This window comes from Neolamprologus multifasciatus, chromosome 16, assembly GCF_963576455.1.
Source record: "Neolamprologus multifasciatus chromosome 16, fNeoMul1.2, whole genome shotgun sequence".
NCBI lineage: Eukaryota > Metazoa > Chordata > Actinopteri > Cichliformes > Cichlidae > Neolamprologus > Neolamprologus multifasciatus.
The window spans coordinates 3,475,285-3,499,826 of record NC_140454.1 but is presented as its reverse complement, the minus strand read 5'-3'; the positions used below and the strand labels follow the sequence as shown (position 1 = coordinate 3,499,826).

The window sequence follows — 24,542 nt, the reverse complement described above, 5'->3', positions numbered from 1 at the left end:
GATAAAATCAGGCTTGTTGTTCCGAGTAGCAGCCATTTGAACGAAATGAGCATCAGCAACAATAACCTCGTTTAACTGAGTGAGAAATGGGTGATGAGCGACAGCTCGCCAGATAACTGCAGGGTGAGCTAATGAGCTCTCTGCCAGTGTGGCGTTTTTAAAAAGAAAGTTGGAGCTGCAGCTGCAAAAGAATGGATTTATAATTTTCTGTTTTATTTATGCATTAGTTTAGAGCTCGCTCACTGCGGGGTGGGGATACAGTCGCGTCGCTGGTTCGTGCGAGCGCAGGGCCACGTCTGCAAGTTCATGTTAATAAACTGAAGAATTAGCAGGAGAAAAATAATAATCAGGAACTGAAACTTGCTGTCTTGGAGCGGATGAATCTTTCTGAATGCTTTTGATTGCTTATCCAAATATAGACAGTGTTGGGGAGTAACGGAATACATGTACCGCCGTTACGTGTTTAAAATACAAAATATGAGTAACTGTATTCCGTTACAGTTACCGTTTAAAAAGGTGGTATTTAGAATACAGTTACTTTGTTGAAATAAATGGATTACACGGCGGTACTTCCCTGTTTCATATTGTGGCGGGTCAGGACTGTTTGGGTTTTGTTTGACAGCTACGTTCTGTTGTTCCAGGCGGCAGCGTTACGGTTGCCATGGTTACAGGGTGACGCTCTCTCTCTGCGTGTTTCCTGGGTGAGAGAGCGCCTGTTGTTGTTGTGCTAAGCTAATAGGCAGAATGCTACAGGTATAGCTCTAAAGAATGTAGCATCATGGGCAGTGTAGTCCGTGCTGCAGGGAGAATGGACTGCCATACACGTTATGTGTCTGTGAGCGAGGGAGGGAGAAAAAGGAAAAGTACGAGCTGTCATCGAGCAGAAACGGGAGCTGGAAGCATGTAAATATAATAATAACCACTGCAGCCAAGAAGAGAGCCTGACGAGCCCAGCTGTAAGTAAGCTATTAAGACTCGACTGTACACCGTGTTCGTGTTTTCCTCCGAAACAATAAGTTCTGTTGCAGCAGCCTTTCAACGCCTCTCTCTGTCTCTGCTAGCAAAGTTGACCCAGACAACAAAGTAAAGCTAGTTTTCGGCTACGAGCCGACACAGAACCCACCATATTAGCCAGAGGTCCCTTTACTACGGTTCGGAGACGCGGACCTTCAGTAACAGTAATAAATCACAGCAATAGTACATTCATGTAGTTGTAAACAGCATGATAATATATTAAGTAATCCAAAGTATTCAGAATACGTTACTCTCATTGAGTGACGTAACGAATACGTTACAGAATACATTTTGGGGCATGTATTCTGTAATCTGTAATGGAATACATTTTAAAAGTAACCTTCCCAACACTGAATATAGGTAACATGAGGGGTCTTTTTTATAATGTTAGCTGCCTGTCTTTGCAATCACTTTCACTTAATTTTGTGTCTTTTTAAAGTGTCAGAAGGTTCAATAAACACATCAGTTTAAATTTTTCTGGCAGTTATTTCATGGTTCAGGCTTTACAGGGTTAATCAGTGAATCAGTGCGGTTAATCATTAAAGATACAAAGATTAAAGTCGTCACTCTATGGTAACAGCACTTGAAGATACTCAGTTGTGGCTCATTTCCTTCTTTTTGAAGCTGTTCCTGCTGCTTGTGTAAAGTCACTTGTCCTTGGGAAAACAAGTGCTATAACCTCTCACCTCTCCAAATCCCGCAGCTTAGGGAACACTGTGGTATGGTCACGGATAGGTTTGCAGTCTTAGGCTTTGTTACATGTAACACTGGCCCTGCCCTTTGACAGCATCTGCAGGACTCAGGTGGCTCAGCCCGACGCTTTCGCTCCTTTTTCGTGACACCGACACGGCATAAAAAATGTCCGTGAACTCGGTCACGCAATGCAGATCGCCCTCCAGGACCCTCCTCAGTGGGACGGGAAAGTAAAGGGCACGCTCAGCACAGCTTGACTGACCTTAAACAGGCGTGTAGTTCACACACACACACACACATACTCAGTTATAGATGGGTTGTCATATTGTCACACACCGTAGAAAATGCGGCAGTAATATCAGCATTTTCCAAAGCAGGGCTCAAAGCAGTGCTACCTGCTGACAGCAGCTGATAATGGACTCAAACTCACCGCAATCTACAAAGCACAAGTATAAAAGTTTCACATATAATTTGCATACTTATCATGATTGGGCCAGCTGCCATTCACATATTGCAGTGTGTTTTTCACGCGCCTTAATAAACCTGCTGTAGATGGGTGGAGAAGATATAACGTGCGAGTGTGTGTGGGTTGTTTTTTTCCTCTTTTAGAGTCACGTGCATGCAGTCTCGTCCCGAGCTAGTTGGCAGGAATTCAGGCTCATACGTCAGCATTATCGCTCCACTCCAGAGGGTTCATTGGGTTCGTTGCAGCGTAGTTCAGAAAAGCTGGTGGATACACAAACGATCTTTGTGGCCTCATTTTTTCATTGATTGTGATTCAGATTTTCTTTTATTTGATGGATCTATAGTATTTGCTGTAATAATGAGGAGTTCTTTTGAAAAAATATATAATCATATGCATATATATGCAAAGGAGAGATTGTCTCTGATAAAGAGCGTTCATATATCATTCTGTACTGAAGCTTTTATGGGATTTCGAACCTCTTAGACGCCATTTATTAAGCCACATTTTATACACTTTGATGCAGGCATTGTGTACGTGTACGTGATTTATATTTACAGTGCACCAACTGTATGCACTGTATTACATGCAGTGTGACCTTTGAATAAAAGTTCAGTCAGTGGCGCTACAGTCAAGGGAAGATTGTGCAGTAATTCATATATGGAGGTATGTCTTTTCTCAGGTTTTAACACGTCATGAGGCGTGGAAATTACACATTCCTGTTCTTCTATGTGCATTTATGGAAAATCAGTGGTGGTTAAGTGGCATCGAGACTCTGGTACAGAGCAGAGGAGGCCACAATCGCAATAATTATGACACTGATTGAGTTGGAGCTGGGGTGGAGGCAGGCTGCAAAGCAGGGTGCAGGTTTGCAGATGCGCAGTGACTGCGGGCAGGCTAAAGCGACTTAAACAGTGGCGCTTATATGAGATTTGCCAATTAGCTGCATTGAAGGCTCTCAGTTGAGTCATCGGGCCACCTGTTGCCATGCTCAAATTTTAAGGCTGTACTGCACACATCACACATTAAAGCGTAATTGTACATAATTCAACATAATTGTTCATAATTTCTTCTAAAGTGCTGTGAATTTAAGAAAAAAATGACTGCGGGTCATTTTTCCTGTTGGTTGATAAAAACAAAAGGAAAAATGTTCTACCCGAATAGGCTTATTCAGTCACCATCACCGACATTACGCACGCACAAAATGCACTTGTGTGAAAATTAGTCCAGTATGTTTTTTTACACAGTTTCATAGATGTAATATTCATTTGAAACCAGATGACATCAGTGATTAAAAATGGCATAAATCCTTTTCTTTCTTTAATTATCATCAATTCAGCTTAAAAAAACAGGCAAACGTCACACAAAAAATGTCTCTTTTAATATTTCTCTCACCAGTATTCATCTGTGTAACATCTCCCAACTCGCTACCGTTAAATCCTTTCACAAACAGCGGCATAGCACCAATTGATTCGGACCAGGGAAGAGCCAGGGAGCAGATTTCCGACCTGGTCCCAGAGTGTCTCGGCCTTGACAGACAGGGGAGGGGACAAATGAGACAGTGTCAATATTGAAACAGGCTAATGGGCTAATGAATGTGGAGAGTTCTGCCTAATGTTCCCAACAGAGCTTCTAGCAAAACCATTAAAGCACTTTTATATGAGTAGACAGGCACAATGCACTAACTCGATTTATGGGGTACTTTCATGGTCAATTAGGATTGGAGAGAGAGGAGAAAGGCCTGATAGGGGAGGTTAGTGTGTGAGCGTGTGTGCATGCGTTCTTGTGTGCGATATGAGCTTATTAGCTTTAGACAGGGTTACGCCTGTTTTTGTCAATATTTTCCTGAGCTGCACTACTTGTGCCAGTGCGGTCATGCTGTTCACAAATGTGATCAGCAGATAGACTGAACAGCCGCACAATAAATTTCTGACAATCAAAGGTCATAATCCCTGTCATATAAAAGGTAGTCATGTGACGGGGCAGTTTTAAGGATTAATATCAGTAAAAATAGGCACCGGGGAATACTGCAGACCCCGGTATGTCGGACTGGATAATAAAGCCTGACATTATTTTTATGAAATCTGATCTCCCCGTGGAACCGTCTTATCACCTTCTTTATTACTTCTTGCACAGCTGGCTGCAGGTGTGACCAAATGTCCTTTAATCTTCAAATATGTCCGGATGATTCGGCCCTCGGGGGTCGTATATAAAATTTTAAAGATCTGACCTGGAGAGATGAGTTGGCCGATTAAATCTCAACGCCAGTAAAAACAAAAACGTGATTATGGATCTAAAAGAAAACGTGTTCTTTGCTTAAAAGTAACCCAGTGCAAGGAGAATAAGTAACAGAGCCTATAAAATGCACTTAACAGAAACCATAACAACTGGTTTATAAATTTTCTTAGGGCTTGCAGATGAAAACAGCAGTGAGGTCTTTCAGAGGAAGCTGCCTCAGCATAATGAAAAAAAAAGAAAACTAAAAATTGGGACAGTTGATTTGTGGTGAAAACCTGACCTAAATCTGACCAGACTAAACCTAAACAGCTGCTGTTGGCAGGTGCTAACATTATGCGGAGCAGCAAAATTAGTTGCCACCAGCTAGCCAGAGAAGTTTGGTTATCATGGACTAGAAGCAACAAAGTATAAATTTAGACAAATATGTCGTACTGTAGGACCTTATTCCTCTTAGACTGCCCAAGGCACAGTTCAGTCATTTACTACTATTCTCCTAAATTTTTGTATAAAAAGAAACAGAGAGTAGAGGAAGCTTGAAAAAAGAAAGTACTCAAATAAATGGTGGTGGTAGCTCAGTGACATGCTGACTGTGTGTGCCCTCAGGTGCTTACGGGACATTAGGTTAATGTAGTTGACTCACTGGAAGTACACTTTCTGGAGCAGGGCATTGCGGGGGTTACCTAAAACTGGTGATAGTGAGACAGCTCAACAGTTTGCGGCTGGTCATAAAAGCGAACTTGTCACAGCTCATGTCAAAACAAATCTGCCTGTAGCACAGGAGCTCTACAGTTGAAGAGATTTTGAAAGAACACATTACAGCATAGGGCAGTTCAATACTAAGAATGGGTGAGGTTTAATACTGCGATTGCTTCCATTAGACTAGGAAACAATAGTAGCTCGTGTTAATGCTCTACAGAATTCTGCAGGCAACGCCAAGGTGGCACTTGAGGTAAAGCTGGTACTAATTGGAAGGTTGGTGGTTCAATCATGGCTGCTCCAGTCTACATGCCAAGGTGATATTGGGCAAGTTGCTGAAGCCAAGGTTGGTCCTGATACATTTGTCAGAGTGTGACTCTTAGTTAGAAAGCACTGTCGTTTGGTGTTGTTTATTAGATCAAATGATTTAAGTCTGGGCAGCACGGTGGCACGGTGGTTAGCACTGTTGCCGCACAGCAAGAAGGTCCTGAGTTCATCAGGTCTTTCTGTGTGGAGTTTGCATGTTCTCCCCGTGTTTGCGTGGGTTCCCTCCGGGTACTCCGGCTTCCTCCCACCGTCCAAAGACATGCAGCTTGTGGGGATAGGTTAATTGGATAATCCAAATTGCCACTAGGTGTGAATGTGAGTGCGAATGGTTGTCTGTCTCTGTGTGTTGGCCCTGCGACAGACTGGCGACCTGTCCAGGGTGTACGCCGCTTCTCGCCCTATGACAGCTGGGATAGGCGCCCCCCACGACCCTGAAAAGGATAAGCGGAAGCGAATGGATGGATGGATGGATGGATGGATTTAAGTCTGAATGGACCGTACATACCTGATTGTCAATACCTGGGGTACCAAAGCCCAAAACAAGGGTCAACAAAAGAGTAAGATCTTTGTCAAGTTTTCGTGAGCGCAACCCACATACTCAACTCTGCTGCTCAACTCACACTCACACTCCTTACAGATGTGGCACCATTTAAGGGCTTTCCAAGAATAAGATTTATTGACAAGTAAACGACCAAACATATATTTCCTTACTTCTTGTGTTAAGTTTAGTTTCTGTGTACACAGTTGGAATCACAGATTTAGCATATGCAAAACCAAAATTACAAGATCTTAAAATTGATGATTGTATGCATTTTTTGTTAGTAGTAGTGCCAGCTTCCGTCCCTAAATGTAAATGTATCATAAACATCAGGCCTGACAAATTATGGGAATGGCCAGTTCATTAAACCTGAGTACATGGGCACACACCTTTCGGTATTCTGAGTTATGCACATGCTGCTCTCTGTTTCACGCGCACACAAAGAAACTCTCAAACTATGCATCGTCTCTCTGTTGTGTTACTGTAGTTTTCCTCAGAGAGTTGTTGCAGCAGGCAGAGTCAGCGGAGGATATTTTTAGTTTGCTGAAAAAGAATCGAGTTGTACAGTTTCCCCCCCGCCACCCTCTCTCGCCTTCACACAATACATTCACAGAAAAAACGTTTGAATGAAACGGTTCATCGGTTTTAACAGCAGCTTAATGGGAAGCCCTAATGACTCAATGAACCCTGCAGGGTGAATCACAACATAGACCTCGGCAGGGGGTTATCGCTGTTCATGTGCTCATTTCAATTTAAAAGTTCATCAAATACAAGACAAACAACTGCCCGTATTATTAACGTAAATAATATTATATCGCAAGTTGCAGTCACATGCAACTCTGGATGTTAACAAGATGTCCTGTCTTGTAGCAAACACCAATTAATTGTAGAATATGGACAGAAAAACATGGCGCTGTTGTTAGCTTTTCAGAAAGACTGATGAAATACTTTTTTAGGCTAACAGCAAACATGCTAATGATGAAGCTTTACTGCACAGCCAGCATTGAACACATTACCATTGATTTAGGGTCATGTGTATATCCAGTATGATTAATTATTGTCCAATATTCATTGCCCTTAAGGTCTGTATATCTTCATTTTCTTAATTACCAGTTGCCGGACCTTCCTTCAATTAGCTATCCAGGGTCATCCGTCATTTCATGCTAGGCAGTTAGCATACAGTTAGCATGTACAGTTAGCATGTACAGTAAGCTGCTGCGTGATTACCTTTCAGTTAACTTCAGAGATTTCCTTGTGTGGGCTCATAGGTTTTGCCCATGATGTTGCTGCTTCAGGCCATGCTGCTTTTGTATCAAATCTCAGCAGCTGCAAGCTAATTTTTCTAGAATAATTTGTCGAGTTCAGAAAACATTTTAAGGCCATGATGAGAAAAGTAGCTAACTCTTTCACTGACAAAGCTAATTTTCTCAGTTGCTGTTAATTTGCAATGTAAATTTACACCAATTTACATTGATGCAAATTGGTGTAAGAAGTGGGGTAAAAGTCAGCAGCTTAAATGTAAATGAATACATTTGTGATGTAAAAACCATATAGTATTTAATCTAACCTTAAACATTATGTTCTTTATATTCACATCATTTTTTGTTCTCCACTGGGAGCTGCGTGAAGCTTCTATCAAAGCACTTTGCATAAGTGACTCTTTAGCTATCACATTTACTCTTTTTAAAGTTCTGGAGTCAATGGCTTTCCTAAAGTCAAGTGTTGCACAATCACTTTCAGGGTGTGGCTCTCAAACTGTAGTGTTAATCAAAGAGAACGAAGGCCCTCAGAGAGAAAAACCACTCAGTGCTTCAAGTATCTCAGTTACTGTTTGGCTAATAAAAAGGGTATTTACATGAGAAAAAACATGGGTAAGCTTTATGCAGTGCTTTATTCTCAAATTAAATAGGAGCGGGCTTTAATGATCCCTGTGGGGGAAATCGAGTCACTGTAGCAGAATACTGGAATGAGATGCAGCAAAGACAATAGGATATAAATAAGAATGTCGTTAATGGGGGATTCAGACATAAATATCTTTCAGTACACGTGCATAAAAGAGAAAATACTTGTTTAGGGGTTGTTTGAGTTTTTTGTTTTTAAACTTCAGATGCAAAAACGCTGAAAGAAACGCTGAACCCACGCCACTTAAAGGCTACACGGCTGTCTCAGTGTGCGTTTGTCTGTGTGTATATGCATGCATGTGTGCGAATGTAACGTGTGGACAGCTACCCCATAATTTTTCCAGCCTGGACAAATGCCTCATGGTGGAGGACAGGCCGCCCGGCATGAGTAATGACCTGCAGACACAGAGAGAGAGAGAGAGCAGCTTCATTAACAGAAAGCACAACAGACAGAGGAACAGATGATTCTGCCACAGATTTCAATCCCTCCATCTTAGCCAATTAATGAAATAGCTAGAACACACACACGCACGCACACACACACACACACACACACACTGTCATATACAGACTGAGGGAGACAAAGGGAGACAAAGGCCATAAGCCTGGTTAAGCGTTATTAAATTATTCCTCAAATTAAAAGGCTGTACCTGCCCTGTCCTTTTAGAGCTCCCTCTCTCCCTTTTCCCTCTCTCTTTCTGTGTGTGTGTGTGTGAGATTAAGCTGTTAATTAATTTTATGTCCTTGTATTTAATTACCACGGGCAGTGAAAATGGCGCGTGTGTGAGTGTGTGTGTGTTTATTTGAAAGACAACGAGCCGACGAGTGTGTTCTGGTGAGCGTCTGTTATGACAGTTTGGAGTGCAAAAATCCCACACATGCATACACGCACACACACTATATTCTGAGGGATTTTTTTAACTGTTTAACTTGTGCGTCCACGGCATCATTTTAAGTTACGTCACAACTCAGGTGATACTGGTTACTGTTGTGAGTTAAACTGAAGGATAATGTGTTGTTTTTTTTTCCTCTCTTGTAAATAAGTGGAGCAATTGTGTAGCAGTGATATCGATGTTGGGATATATTTGTTACTCTTAGTGTCTTGATGTCGAGCAGTTTGCAGATCTAGACTTAATAACTCAGAGATAACAGCGAGCAGACCACAGCCTAAAGTTACAGTCTTTAAATTGGAGTTGGGTTTTGTTTTTTTTGACACCTTCACTGCAGTAAAGCCCATAAATGTCTATAATTTTTATTTAAGTCCTATACAAAAATCCATAAGAGGCTTTTGCCTGTTTTGTTTTTTATTTATTTGTGACTCTGCAGCCAGAGTGCATGTGGAAAAACTCAAAAAAAAAAAGCAATCATACTTAATAATTATCAGTTAAAGTTGAAGGCAGGATTTGCTTTAATGCTTGTAAGTTAAAAAAAAAGAAGTAGAAGAAGAATAATGAGATTCTTCAAATGTTAAGAAATAGGCAGAGGGAGACATAAAGCGGGGGCGAGAACGAGAAACCGGAGAGACTAAAGAGAAGTGGAAGACAAGTGGAGCAGGTGACCTTTGCTTTGTGAATGAGAAAGGAAGGAGTGAAATGTGCGCGATGAAGAGAGAGCGAGGGAGAGAGAAAGATGGAGTTTATAGAGGTGAGAGGGAGGAGAGGGAGGTGAGGGAGGAGGGACGGGCTGCTCAAAGGCATGAAAAGATGGAGAGAATAGAGGGAAGATGGAATTAGAGGGAGAGAGAGCAGTTACACAGCAGGAGAGTCTGAGTGCTCTCCTCCATCAGAGACCGTTGATTAAAATTTCATTGGCTGAGGCTGGAGGTCAGAGGTGATGCGGCGTGTGTGTGTGTGCGTGTGTGCATCTGTGTGTGAGCGCTAAAAGCTTCGAGCCTCCCGCCTTCATGCACTCGCTCACTCTCGCTCTCATTGGCTAATTACATTTCTTTGTCTCGTTCTTTGGAGCTCACTGCTTTTTAATTTCCTCTCAGCTGTTCGAGTCATCTCTTTCGATCTGTCTTATGTTAGATTAAACGTGGCCGTTTGCGTTACTTGTTTTTCGCCACTAGTGACTATATATCTGCACAAACAACAACAGTTTAAATGCTATAATTTAAACTCTGGCAATATAGAAATGATTTTTTTTAAAGCATATTTGAAATTCTGCTCTAGTGTTGCAAATTTACAACTAAAAGATTAAAACCAAAACAGACAATATACATTCGTAGCAATCCCTGACTGACTGAGTTTTTCTACCTTAACCTTCGCCCAGACTTTGATCCGAGCGATTTTCACTCGTGTCGCCTTGTTCTTCCGTCGGGTCTCGTCTCTATTAACCTCTTTTGTTGAAGCCTCCTCCTGCTTTTCAAATCAGACCCCACAGGACTCTCTGTTTATCGTGCTGCGTTTTCAATCAAGGCGGAGTGAGAGGATAGCTGAATGCACTAACACCACACACAGGTGTTCGCACAAACACAGTCGGCTCTGTCACTGTAGCAGTAGTCAGTGGTGTCTTTTTTTTTCTTTGCTCATTAGTGTGTGTGTGTGTGTGTGTGTGTGTGTGTGTGTGTGTGTGTGTGTGTGTGTGTGGTAGGATGAACCTGAACCCTCTTTTGGACTTACTGCCAGTAATCAGTGGTGTTTGTGGATTTAATGGTGTCTTAAGATGTGAGAGCTGTGTGGGAGGAGCCTCGATCCTTTTTATACACAGTTCCTAGGCAACTACGCTGCATTAGTATTACAAATTGTGAGATTGGTTATTAATTGATTTATGTGTTATGATTCTAATAAATATATGCAATAAATAAATAAGTTATATATATAAAGATTCAAGTTGTGCTACCAGAATGAAAGTCTATCCTTCAGCTTAACCTTTACCAGTAAAGGTAAAAGCTTTCTGCTGCTTTAGTTAAGTAAACGTGTATGAAATCCCACCCACTGGTATTAAAATAAAGAAATGACTTCAGGTTTTTGTAAGACTTCTTAAAAGTCAGATGGCTTTTTTTACGTCAGAGCGGCGACCTGATCAATGAGGTTTCACTGCTATTGGAAACAGTTGCAGTGTTGTTATTGGAAGCAGAGGCGTGTGGGAATGGTCACCATCCAGCAGTTTTGGCTCATTACTGCAGCTGGCCAGTGCAGTGCAGGCATGAGGAAACTGGTGTCTCCAAAATGGCAGCTGTCTGTGTGCGTGCTGAGGTGCAGACTGCATTATTTATGCTGCCGTGTTACACTTCGTAGCGCAATGGTTTGCAATGGTTTTGACCACCTCTGCTCACAAAGATTCAGTCTGTTGTGCTACCCTGACCTCAGCTACATCTGTGACACTGACTGTGAGCCAGGCCTTATCTCCCAGCATCAGTGTTGGACCTCGCTAATGCTCTTGTAACTGAACGGGATCAAATTTGCAGAGCCAGGCTCAGAAATCATGTGGCAGGAGTGAACCTAGAAAAGCTTTGGCTGTTACAGCAGCGCGTGAATATGCATGGCATTGAAATTACATCTATGGCCACTTATGTGGGATGTACAGGTGTCCACGTATTTGATTTATTGATTTGGAGACTTGTATTAGCTGCATGATTAGCATAAAAATGACCAAAACCAGTCACGGCAGATGGCTAACCTCTGGGCCTGATTCTGCCTGAGGTTTCATCCTGTTAAAGGGGAGTTTTTCGTTCCCATTGTCACCAAGAGCTTCGCCGTAGGATCTTTACAACCTAAAGGACCTTGAGCTGACTGTTGTTGTGATTTGGCGCTACATAAATAAAATAAAATAGCTGTTTTAGGTGTTTTAGATTGACGATTTACTAAATTAAAAGAAATGATTCTGGAAGGTTGTTGGATGATCTTTTTTTTTGGCCACATCACCACCATCGCCTAGTTATAAACCGTAACTCCGTGCAGAAACAGCCGAACAAGCGTCACATCGCACAAGCTCGGCTTCAGCCTCCAACGAAACGTCAAGCACGCATCTACTCCGCCGACGCTGAAGCTTTGATATTGCGCACGAGCCCTCTCGAGCACGAGGCGTCTCATATTCACACACATCAGTTAAAAGTCATTATGCTCCTCTCACTCTCACAAACATGCACATCCTCTGTGTACACAGTCACATCAGCAAATTAACTGAATAAAGAGCCTCTTTTTGCCTTTTCTTTTGAGTGGCTAATTAGCCATCAGAGCCCGCTGCGTGGAGAGACCGAGATCCATCAAGAGGTAGCGCTTCAAAGAGCAGTTTATGGGAGCCAAAGCACTTTAATTAGGACCTCTTTGTATGAGAAAGTAAAGAGAAAAACATAAATTGAAGCCAAAAGCTGTATAATGTGGAGGGGAATAAACATATTGGAATACACGCGCAGATAAAGAGAGACAGGAACCAACTGAAAGGATCAGACCGGAGAAAGTGTTTTACGGCAACATGAGAGGAAACTGATTCCACAATCCGGAGCGGCAGTAACAGTCTGTGGGGAGGTTTGCACGAGAGTAGCTGTCGCACCACTATATTTATGGTGACTAATGTGAGGAAGCGCAGAAAACACTGGGCTTTACTGAGACTGAGGCGAGAACAATCATGCAAACCCTGGCTTCTTTTGAACCAGAAGCATTAAAAAAAGAAAACACATCACTCAGGTGTTGCTTTGCATTCACGTACCTGAAGCAGACATTTGGAGTGGATATACTGGCTATACTCAACATGTTTTATATCATTGTGTTTAACTGGGGATTTGTGTGTAAGGATGTAAGAGCTACAAGCAAATAAAAGATCCACGTTTCACTGGTGAATCCATCAGGTGTGGACACCTAATATGGCTACTCAGCTTATCACGAGCAGTAATGCCTCTTTGACAAAAAGGCTGTTTTTTGTTGTTGTTTTTTACATTTTTTTACCTAACCTCCACATTTGCGTCATGTGATTCGCAGCATGTTTATCCCCCGCTGACTGAGCTGCTGCTCTGCATTCTGTCTGTCATTAGACAGATGTCTTTACCCTCACAATGGGACCAAAAAATAAATAAAAAAATACAAGTTTTTTTTAAGAGTTCGGTTGTTATTGCTGTAAGTCTGAGCTTTAAGGAGACTGCTGTCAAACCCTTTGTGTTTTTAGTGCCCCTGATTTGCTTGTTCATTCTCTTAAGAGCTTTTAACTGAGATTCCTTGTATAGCATGTGCGTGCGTGTGTGTGTGTGTGTGTCGCCTGCTGACATCCGTGATAATAATGGTCACATCATGTCCTCTTTGCTCTCTACTGCTAAATAAAATAAACTAAAATAAACCGGACAGATTTGAGAATTTGCAAAACGATGCTTCATTTGACTCGACTAATAGACAATGTTGGGAAGGTTACTTTTAAAATGTATTCCATTACAGATTACAGAATACATGCCCCAAAATGTATTCTGTAACGTATTCTGTTACGTTACTCAATGAGAGTAACGTATTCTGAATACTTTGGATTACTTAATATATTATCATGCTGTTTACAACTACATGAATGTACTATTGCTGTGATTTATTACTGTTACTGAAGGTCCGCGGCTCCGAACCGTAGTAAAGGGACCTCTGGCTAATACGGTGGGTTCTGTGTCGGCTCGTAGCTGAAAACTAGCTTTACTTTGTTGTCTGGGTCAACTTTGCTAGCAGAGACAGAGAGAGGCGTTGAAAGGCTGCTCCAACAGAACTTATTGTTTCAGAGGAAAACACGAACACGGTGTACAGTCGAGTCTTAATAGCTTACTTACAACTGGGCTCGTCAGGCTCTCTTCTTGGCTGCAGTGGTTATTATTATATTTACATGCTTCCAGCTCCCGTTTCTGCCCGATGACAGCTCGTACTTTTCCTTTTTCTCCCTCCCTCGCTCACAGACACATAACGTGTATGGCAGTCCATTCTCCCTGCAGCACGGACTACACTGCCCATGATGCTACATTCTTCAGAGCTATACCTGTAGCATTCTGCCTATTAGCTTAGCACAACAACAACAACAGGCGCTCTCTCACCCAGGAAACACAGAGAGAGAGAGCGTCACCCTGTAACCATGGCAACCGTAACGCTGCCACCTGGAACAACAGAACGTAGCTGTCAAACAAAACCCAAACAGTCCTGACCCGCGACAATATGAAACAGGGAAGTACCGCCGTGTAATCCATTTATTTTAACAAAGTAACTGTATTCTAAATACCACCTTTTTAAACAGTAACTGTAACGGAATACAGTTACTCATATTTTGTATTTTAAATACGTAACGGCGGTACATGTATTCCGTTACTCCCCAACACTGTTAATAGATGATAGAGTGTGTAAAAGACCGTGCGGTCGTGTCGCCCACCAACTAGTTAATGACTGGTTGGTACATGTTGTGTATCTTAATCAGTTTCAGTGCTTTGTGAAATCTAAAGCCTCATAGGGCAAAGAGCCTTTCGTATTTGTCGTGGCGTTCAGTCAGCCATTGACCACATGCGAGGCAGATCGTTGTTGGAAGTATCACTTTACAGAATAACATAAATGGCTGCATCTCGCCATTGTCCTAATGGAAATGTTGGTAATAGTCAGATAGCCGTGCGCATGTAAACACAGACGGAGCATCTCCTGCTGAATCCACTTTAGTCTGTTTGTTGAGCTGCGTCCTCGATGATCCTTTGTCTGTCAAAAGCTCTTAGCGCTTCCATCCAAAGCCCTCTGCTTTCTGCATTCATTATTAATGGACCTCAGCAGGCTGAGGACACACACAGAGGCAGGACCTGCATATTAGTGCTAGCTTTTTTAGAAGAGATGTTAAATCAGGCACTCAGATACAAAGGGAAAATAGAGGATTCAAGGGGGACAAAGATTGAATTTTTATTTTTTTTCCTGATTGTTTTTGCTTCATTCGATCACACGGAGCACATCCACTCGCTGATCTCACTCCAATGCGCTGCAGTTGATTTTACAGATAAATAAATTGTAGAATCTCGGAACGGCTTTCAAATAAATTGGTCCGTGCTCACGGCAGCGGCGCCCCCCATATTTGCCCCTAACCTCGTTTGACTTGACTACTTTGAATCTTTCTTCATTTACTTCAATGAAGGAACACTAAAAAAAAGCAAAATGAACAGCGCGTCCAGCAGAGCTGCTGCTTCTGGAAGTATTTCCTCCAAATTCACAGAAACACCTGACAATCCTGAATCATGCAACAATGTTTGTAAATTATTGAGGCTCCTTCGCTAATGATAAGAAGCCGATCTGTAGCTCTGCTGTCGCATTAGCACATTTACAGTGACTTTTATTACCGGTCGTACTCGTTTGCAAAGCCCTTGCTGCTTGCAGCTGTACTTAAGTAAAGCAACTTGACGTGTATTGTGCATCTTAATGGAATAACTGCACGCAAGTCAAAATACCTTTGTTTCCCATTCATCTGCTCATTTTTTCTGGATGTTAACTGCTGATCAGGAACTCCATCCTACAGTGAGTTTTTTGGTTTTGTCCTGCAAAGGTTTGCTTGTTTTTAACCTTAAACGAGATTTTCTTCTGCTCCGTGTTGCATTGTTTGCACTGATGATTCAACAAGGAGAGCTTCGTTGTAAAATCCACGCTGTGCTTGTGTGTGTGTGTGTGTGTGTGTGTGTGTTTGTATGTGTTATTCGATGTGACCTTTCTCCATATGGTGTGGGACTAAGCGGGGAAACAGGAGGTGAGCCCTGCACATGCTATCAGTCTGAGCTGTTAGCCAGCATCCACAGTCACACACACACACACACACACACACACACACACACACACACTAATATGCTGCAGGCCCAACATGTCATTGTTACCTGATATTCATGGTGTGTAGGAGAGACAGATGAAGGAGAAGGTCATGTGTGTGATGTCAGAGGCGGCGCGTTCGATGCTGGCCGTGGGTTTGATTGCCGCTCGCTCTTCTTGCACAGCCTCGGGCTCCCTCTACCCTCTGTCCTCCCCACCCACCTCCCACTATCGTCAGCATCGGTCCAGCCCCCACCAGGAGACAAGCAGACCTTTCTATTTTTGATTTCTAGTCCGAGATAAAACAATAGTACAGCATGCTCTCAGAAATCACTGACAGAGGCTGTATTTACAGTATCAAAGCAAGCTAATATTAATGGCTCGGCGGCTGTGTTCCAGGATGATGAATTATGTATGTAACACATACAGCACAGCAGCCAAACTTTATTCTGCTGAGACCCGGAGACGATAACAGTGTTTTAGTGAAAATCTTGCGAAACTTTTCTTTTTATCTCTAGTAATACTTTGCATGTACTCTGCAAGCTTTAAGAGCCTAATCCCTCAGGATGAAGGCATAATCTCCAATAATATTAACAAACACACAAACAAAGAAGCCCATAAATTCAGAGCTCCTCATTTAGATGACCTTTACAACTCGATATCGTCTTAAGCCCGTTGAGTTATAAAATATTGTTATTAAAATCAACTCAGACAGACTCGATTTTTTAATAAAGAAGCAAAAGCACAGAAAAAAAGGTTAAAAAGTCATGAAAATATGAAAATATTCTCTCTCCATTCAGTTTTTATCAAACATTGTCACATTTGTCGAATCCATGTGGAGATGGAGGAAAAAGGTTTTTTTAAGCATTTCCAAACTCATTTCATGCTGTTGAAAATAAGTAATTGTTTCTTCCAGTCGCTCATGCCAGGATTAGGATTAAACCAGGATTGCACCAAGTTCTCCAGCACCTGCCAGGTTCTGTTGTAAAACTTAAAATCTCAGCAACTAAATTCAATCAGAATCCAATCAGAACAACAAAATACAAGAATGGTAAATTAAGTTTAAATTACCACATTTATTGGTTTGGTCTTTATTTAGAAATTAAAAAATTAAATGCTTTCTCAAAGATCCAAAGCCAAAGTAATCATTTCTTTCTGTCTGTTTTAAAATTTACTGTTTCTTTTAGAACTGAAGGAGGAAAAAAAATCTCTCAAATGACATCCTGTACTTGTGTACAACTTAGCTTAGAGAATAACTTCACAAGGCAACTATTTAAACAACAACTATTCAATTCAATTCAATTTTATTTATATAGCGCCAAATCACAACAAAAGTCGCCTCAAGGCGCTTCATAGATACAGAGAAAAACCCAACAATCATATGACCCCCTATGAGCAAGCACTTTGGCGACAGTGGGAAGGAAAAACTCCCTTTTAACAGGAAGAAACCTCCAGCAGAACCAGGCTCAGGGAGGGGCGGGGCCATCTGCTGCGACCGGTTGGGGTGAGAGAAGGAAGACAGGATAAAGACATGCTGTGGAAGAGAGACGAAATCTCAAATAACCTCTTCCATTAAGTTTCAAATCATTGAAGGTGACTAATGTGTCATTTCATTATTTTTTTTCTTGTAGAGCTTCCTATCGTTGTAATCATTATTCCAATATCCAGGCATGAGGCTCTTTTATCTCACCATAAAACAGTTGGCAGCCTGAGTTTCGATTTGCTTCCTGATCCATTAGCGGTACCTAATCTTTAAACGGAGATATAACAGACCCAGTGCAACACAACAGGCCCTGCTCTGAATGAGTTGAACACAAATGCTAACAAAACAAAGCAACTGTCTGGACAAAAGGCTAACAAGAAGGTTTTTTCCTCGCAGCACTGGTAGCTTTTGTTGCAAGATGTCAGTACAAACATGCTTATCAGTTTCAAGTTTCTTTATGGAAGCCCCCCCCCCAACCCCACCCCCTAAGAAATATCTTTGATTTTTATTCAGATGCAAATGTGCATCCTTAGGGGGGGAAAGGGCATTCTTTTAAACAGAAGGGAAAAAAGGGAAAAGAAAGACGGAGAGGAAGTTCAGCTTATCACCACTCAACAGATGTTGTGACTAAATGTGTTGGTTTGTCTCATCACTCAGGCTGAGCGAAGTAAAGCTCCAGAGCCGGCCCGTCTGAATGGACGGAGTCAACCAGCTGCAGCTAAAACACACACACACACACACATTTATCTAGTAGCTGTAATTTGCTTCAATGACAGAGGTGGAAGGAGCCAGAGGATCAGGATGAGAACTTTGAGGCTGCCAAAGGCCGTTGGCCAAACGCAGGAAATTCATTTTCCAAGAGGAGACATTAAATGCATCATGCAGCAGGACAGACAGTGCCACAGCCAGGTAGCTTTCAGGAAGTGCTGAGTGGACAGAGTGGGGGACTTTTGACATAAAGAAAAAAGATCAGAACATTGTTTAGTCCCTGTGAGAGCGAACAGCAACACAGACATTGAAAACACATTTCTGTTTACTACATGGTTTGAAGCCAGGTTTTCCAACTGTATTTTCTATGAAACACATTCTGATGAGATACAAAACTAGCTGCATTTATCACAGTCTGGTCTTCTACATATACCAGTGTCCGGGCATCCAGTGTTTACTGTTTCCGAGATAAGCATCCCATTTTGTGGATGGTGTTCGTAAACTTTTCACCGTTATGAGGAAAATCATTCCAATAGAAGTTAAAGAATAGAGACAAAGATGGAAATGGTAAATAGCCTGTATTTGTATAACGCTTTTCTAGTCCCTAAGGACCCCAAAGCGCTTTACACAACCAGTCATCCACACACTGGTGATGGCAGCTACATTGTAGCCACAGCCACCCTGGGGCGCACTGACAGAGGCGAGGCTGCCGGACACTGGTGCCACCGGGCCCTCTGACCACCACCAGTAGGCAACGGGTGAAGTGTCTTGCCCAAGGACACAACGACCGAGACTGTCCAAGCCGGGGCTCGAACCGGCAACCTTCCAATTACAAGGCGAACTCCCAACTCTTGAGCCACGATCGCCCCAGACTAAAGACTAAAGACAAGACTAAAAGAAAAGCAAACTCATGACATGGAAATGCAAACCCCTCACGTCAAAGGTCTTTGTAGAGAGTAAAAGTCCTCAGAGCCTCGAAAATTATGCACATTAATTTAATTTAGTTAATTTACTGCTTGTTACTGCAGTGTGATTGAGTCTGACCTGAAGAGAAGCTACAATTTAGTCCAAATTAGCTTCTGTTGTTTAAAGTTGTGTATTGAAAGATGTGTCACCAATATGAAAAAGTAAAATACAGAGAGAAAAAACATTTGCTCGTGAAAACAGGATCAGATTTGACTTTTTCAGGATTACATTTCCAAATCAAAAGTGCCTTATTATTGTAAACATGAAAGAAAGTGATAAGACATCATAAAAATGTAGCTGCTGCTTTGAACTCCTGTGGTCTAACATCTGGTTTGTATCCGTTTCTGTATTCAGTAATATGTACTTCTCAGTGTTTCTCCTCTTTTTCCTCTTTAATGAAGGCTGTTTTTAGCTAACCCCCATATTAGCAGGCGTGTGAGCTTTACTTGTATCTCTTTAGATCATGCACCTCTTTAGGTGGTACACATGTCTGTTTTTTCACGCCTGAACATGCAGGCGGGATTTCGGCAGTAACCTGTGTTGCGGGTCCGAACGTTCAAAGCAACAACAAGATCAATCGAACGGCTTCTCTGAGACCTGAAAAGTGCAGTAGGTAGTTTTTTAGCAGAGACAAAACAAGAATCACAGAAAGCATAAAAGTTTTCAAAGGAGAAGTGCAGCCTCGCAGTAGTAAAAGTAGGTTAGTGACTGGAAGGTTTTTGGCTCAGATCCCTTGAGGTAATGTGGCAGGTGCCCTTGACCGAGGCACTGAAGGCTGGCAGACCAACTGTGGTGATGCTGCCAACAGTGAACAGTGGTTTTAAAAAAAGTGCAGATGTCTCTGTTGTTGCTTGATAAATAAAGAATTTTAGGATCACTCGCTTATTTTTCCTTATTTTTTCCCCTCCTTGTCTCCGTTACTTCCTCTGTGTCATTCTTGGACTTGTCCTCTTGTCATCTGACTTCCCTTCTTTTCCCTGTCTTGCGATATAACGTCCATGGTTGGTTGATTTGGGTGAGCGGGGGTGGGAACAGGAAAGGCTTCCACAGTTCAGGGCTCCAGAGAGCTCGGTCGGGCAGCAGCAATCAATCACAGGCTAAATCCCTCCTCTCTCAGGACGGCGGCGTGCCAGGTAACATGGTCAACAGCTGCAGAGAAATATTAAGCCTACAGCAGGTACCTGAACTTAAACACACTGGTAAACAAGGTCTCTGAAAGGTCTGCAGTTTGGAGAAACGTACTGAGTATAGCGATGTGCAAAAAAACAAACAAAAAAATCTCGCCAGGCAGTGCGTTTGGCTGTTTGTTCAAATATTTGACGCCAAACTTTTTCATGCATGAAAACAATAACTGTCCTTACTTTATGTCAGCGGTAAAAGTACCAGGATAGGCAAAAATCTCAAGGTGGTCATTTGTGGACATGAGAAAATTTACTTTTTTAAACTCTTTATCACACAAGTGTCGTAGAAGTCAGCAGGACTATTTATGATTCTTCATCTTTAGGAAAGCATTTGAATTTCCCAGAGTGATTGAGGGGTCACAGTCATGTGAAGCGCACCTCGGAGGGGCTGATTTTACTGTCTGCTTGTCCCTGTGTTGCTTTGGTACACCGTGAACCTCCGTAAAGCTCCTCTCTTCTTTCCAAAACCCTTTGCGTTTTAGCACTAACGGTAACAGTTACAGTCGTTTAAAGTGCGTTTGTAAAATAGGAAGCTTGTGTTATAATCCTGGATAACTGTTCTTTTTAAAGGTATACAAATATTGACCCTCGGTTTGTGCTTCTCTTGCAGACGTGTCTAGAGTTGGAGCGGTATCTACAGACCGAGCCCAAGCGACTCTCGGAGCTCTTTGACGATGAGCTGGACTGCCTCTTAACGCCGGCGTTTATGCAGGGGGGTGACAGTGATGAAGACCTGATGGACCCCCTCCTTCCTAGCCTCCCTGACCAGCCCAGTCCACCTTCGCTACTTGTGACCCTCCCCAAGGTGCAGGCCAAAATCCTACACGTTCCCAATCCCAACAAGAACCAGACAGCAGCTGGGCCTGAAACCCTCACAGGCAAGGAGCAAGTCCTCGGAGGAGTCAGTGCAGCTCAGCTTAGCGCCGCTGTCACTTCCCTAACACCGCCATCATCACCGGAGCTTGGCCGACACCTTATTAAGCCCACACAGACGCTCACTGCAACAGCAGACGGCACATTAACGCTCAAACTGGTGGCAAAGAAGGTGGGATTAGGGGCGGCTAAGCTGGTAGCGGCGCGAGCGTTACCATCCCCACCAGGCCGAGGAGGAGCCCTCAGTGACAGCGAGCAGGGAGGGGTGGGAGGTCTGGCAGGAGACGTACCAGAGAACAAGAAGAGAGTCCACCGGTGCCAGTTTAATGGCTGCAGGAAGGTTTACACCAAGAGCTCCCACCTGAAGGCACATCAGAGGACCCACACAGGTAAAACCTTAATTGCATTCCCAGGAATGCCACTAGTGTTTCTGATGAACTTAAAGTTTTCCACGTGGCGTCTTTTCCTGCAGTTTGAAAGCATGCAAGAACTTGTAAAACACGACACTGAAAACATTTTGATCAGTGCACAGAGTGGGCTCAAAGCTGTCACTGTGAAATGCTCCCCATGATTTTAGTAAAGTGCAGTACACAGACGTGGCAACTAAGAGGTTTCGGACAAACGTGCCTGACTGTTTAACTGACCTCAGTTAGTGAAGCGGAAGAAAAGTACAACTCTGACTGGCGAGGGAGAGAAGAGGTGTTGTCTGATGATGTCTGCGGGTTAGAAGCTTCTGATTTTGAATTAAAGACTCTAGCCTGGAGCTGGAAGCTTTGAGTACGGCTTAGCGTGCTGTTTTGTGATGTTTCACACTCTGATTTGGTTGAGTTTCCGCAGAAATCTGCAAAGAAAACATCTGATGGATTTTTAAAAGAGATTAAAAGCTCTTTTCTTCTTGTGCTTCTCAGATGATCCTCCAGAATTATTCATTTGCTTCTTGATATCACCTCAGTGCCAGAAAGGCCCTGCCTCGGTAATTGCCTGATGATTGATAGACTGGTAGTAAATTACTTTGCGAATTCAGCCGTGTCCAACTGGGTCTGACGTGCAGCTTTAGCTGCTTACTGCAGCTGCCCCATCTGTGACCCTCAAACAGAACACATGCCGGCTAATGCGACCAGGAAGGGGCAGGGAGCTGCGAGTTTTCTGTAGTGAAAGCATGAGGAGACAGGCTTTGGCTTGTTGAAGTAGACTCATAATCAAAGACGGATTTGACTGATGTAGCCTAAGATGAATAAACTTTATATTCCTTGTATTTTACTCTGTAATAATCCATCTGTATAGGTCACAAAGTAAATTATGACAGAGAAGCAGATTTGACCAAGACATTTCAATTCAATTCAATTCAATTTTATTTATATAGCGCCAAATCACAACAAAAGTCGCCTCAAGGCGCTTCATAGATACAGAGAAAAACCCAACAATCATATGACCCCCTATGAGCAGCACTTTGGCGACAGTGGGAAGGAAAAACTCCCTTTTAACAGGAAGAAACCTCCGGCAGAACCAGGCTCAGGGAGGGGCGGGGCCATCTGCTGTGATTGGTTGGGGTGAGAGAAGGAAGACAGGATAAAAGACATGCTGTGGAAGAGAGACAGAGGTTAATAACAGATATGATTCAATACAGAGAGGTCTGTTAATACATAGTGAGTGAGAAAGGTGACTGGAAAGGAAAAACTCAATGCATCATGGGAATCCCCCGGCAGCCTACGTCTATTGCAGCATAACTAAGGGAGGATTCAGGGTCACCTGGTCCAGCCCTTTATTCATTTATCATTAGTCATAACAAATAACAGATAAATAACCGAAATATGGTATTTATGGCTTATAAATACCTGACTCATACCTGGATCATTAAGCTCCAGGGTAGAAACCCATTCAACAAAACTCTCCGCACCTCTAACCCCACTCTGTGATTCTACATGGCCGAACACTTCATGGCTGAGTTGCTGGCGCTCCTGAGAGCCCCCCACTCTTTCAGAAATGTTTGGGAAAGCGGTCTGCATGCCCAGTTGCTTGATTTTATACACCTCCGGTCTGGGAAGTAATTGGAACACATGAATTTGATGATTTGGATGGGTGAGTGAATGCTTTTGGCAGCATAGTGTATCTCTAGTTTTAGTGACAGGAACCAGCGCACGGTTGATTTTCCACTCATCAGTTTCGAGGTAACAAAAAAAAGCCTCCTGGATTTAAAAACGTCTGCCTGAGTGACTCGGGCTGAACCCATCATTTATCCGCAGCATAGGGGATGTGCAGATTTGTACCACCTGAAGGTAGCATTATTCAACTTTAGCTTTAACCACACCATCATTTACTGCAGCGGTTTATGTCCTCCAGTTGTCATCATACAGTGTTAGCAGTTTCACCAGGATCACAGTACGTAGCCTGAAGACCTCGTCTGTATTAATACCGGCAACTTTGGCATCATAAATCCAGCATGTTACAGGCTTATATGATCCCCAGCAACCATTGCGTGGCTTTAAGTATAGCATTACATTCCAGGGCAGCACCTGGCATAGCTGGGGGAACCCACCACTGTAGCTTTATTGTAGCTAATCCAGAGTGGAGCCGCTAGTTTTCTGGTGCCCCGACGCGAGCTCGGGTATCTTTAATCTTCTGATTACTCCACAGACGAGTCATGCTAACCAACGATGAGCTTTTAAAGGCAGAATCATTCACTGTGGGGAAAAAAGACGAAGAGGACACCCTGAAGACACAGTAGCTTCCACACTCTGTATGTGTGTGCGCGCGTGTGTGTGGCATAAATGTGGGGGTGGCGTATTCCCTCCCGATGTGTTCATTACAAGCGCAGTGCTGTGGTTTAATTAGCTTAATCCTCTTTTTGGGTTATTATAACCATAAATCATTGAACATACATGTAGGGAGGGATTAGCATAGCAGAAACTACAGGGAGGAGCAGCAGTAGAAAGCCTGCACAGTGTCAATACACTTACTGTCACATAGTGCACACCAGAGGCCATTAGAAACATCATTATATTGAGGTCTGTCAGCGGCTATGCTGCACGTGTGCTTCATTTCCTTTTTTTGTAGAAAACGTATTAAAGCGTTCATACTGAAAACAATTTCTCCTTTTTTTTCCTTTCTTATACGGAAATGTTCAATTAGGGGCGAACAGAAACATTAATAGATGCAACAGATAGACGCAAATGAATTCACTTAATCTCTAAAGTGCCCAGCCGGCGCTGTTCTGAGTCGCAGCCAGGGTTTGTCTAGTTCTCCGCTGTTTTACTTTTCAGTTTCTTGGATGTGGTTGGATCTTTAAAAGCAGTACACAGCTAATTGTATCACTTTGCGCTTCAACATAATATACTTAACTACATATTTGGCAGCCAAGTTAGCGGGATAGTTGGCCAGTTTTGGAAAGAGGCTTTGCCTTTCAAAAGTCTTTGCTGCACATTTTTGAAGGAGCACGAGCTCAGTGTGGAGAAGTTTTGTTCTACAGCCAAAAAAGTAAATGAATAAATACATAAGAGCAATAAAATATGAGGATTTGCATGCATTACTTTGCAGCTCGCTGGAATGCTGATTGTCATTATCATCTTATGCCTAGCTTCTGCAGGCAATCAGTCAAAATCCTTCCTAACTTAATTTAGCTACAATTATTAATGCATTGTTTGATTAAACAAAGTAATAAAAGATGCATTGGCTGAAGCAGTGTAAGCATATATCACTAGTGTCTTTTTGTTGTTGTTGTATAAAATAGAGATGCAAACAGC

General features: G+C 42.6%; 2 protein-coding genes across 4 annotated transcripts in view; one reads left to right on the top strand and one right to left on the bottom strand.

Annotated features, from left to right (window-relative positions):
- The window catches only part of klf7b (Kruppel like factor 7b), a 74,379-nt gene that overhangs the window by 22,238 nt on the left and 27,599 nt on the right, over window positions 1-24,542 (top strand). For all 3 annotated transcript variants that reach the window (XR_014869866.1, XR_014869865.1, XM_085136013.1), the window contains exon 2: window positions 20,540-21,191. Coding sequence is in view for 1 of the 3 variants with exons in the window: in XM_085136013.1 (XP_084992139.1) it covers window positions 20,540-21,191 (652 nt within the window). In the remaining 2 variants the exon portion in view is untranslated. The remainder of the gene's footprint in view (window positions 1-20,539; window positions 21,192-24,542) is intronic.
- The window catches only part of LOC146500019 (uncharacterized), a 260,198-nt gene continuing 254,005 nt past the window's right edge, over window positions 18,350-24,542 (bottom strand). Inside the window, exon 3 of the mRNA XM_085136018.1 lies at window positions 18,350-18,661. Coding sequence (XP_084992144.1) covers window positions 18,380-18,661 — 282 coding nt within the window. The 3' untranslated portion in view covers window positions 18,350-18,379. The remainder of the gene's footprint in view (window positions 18,662-24,542) is intronic.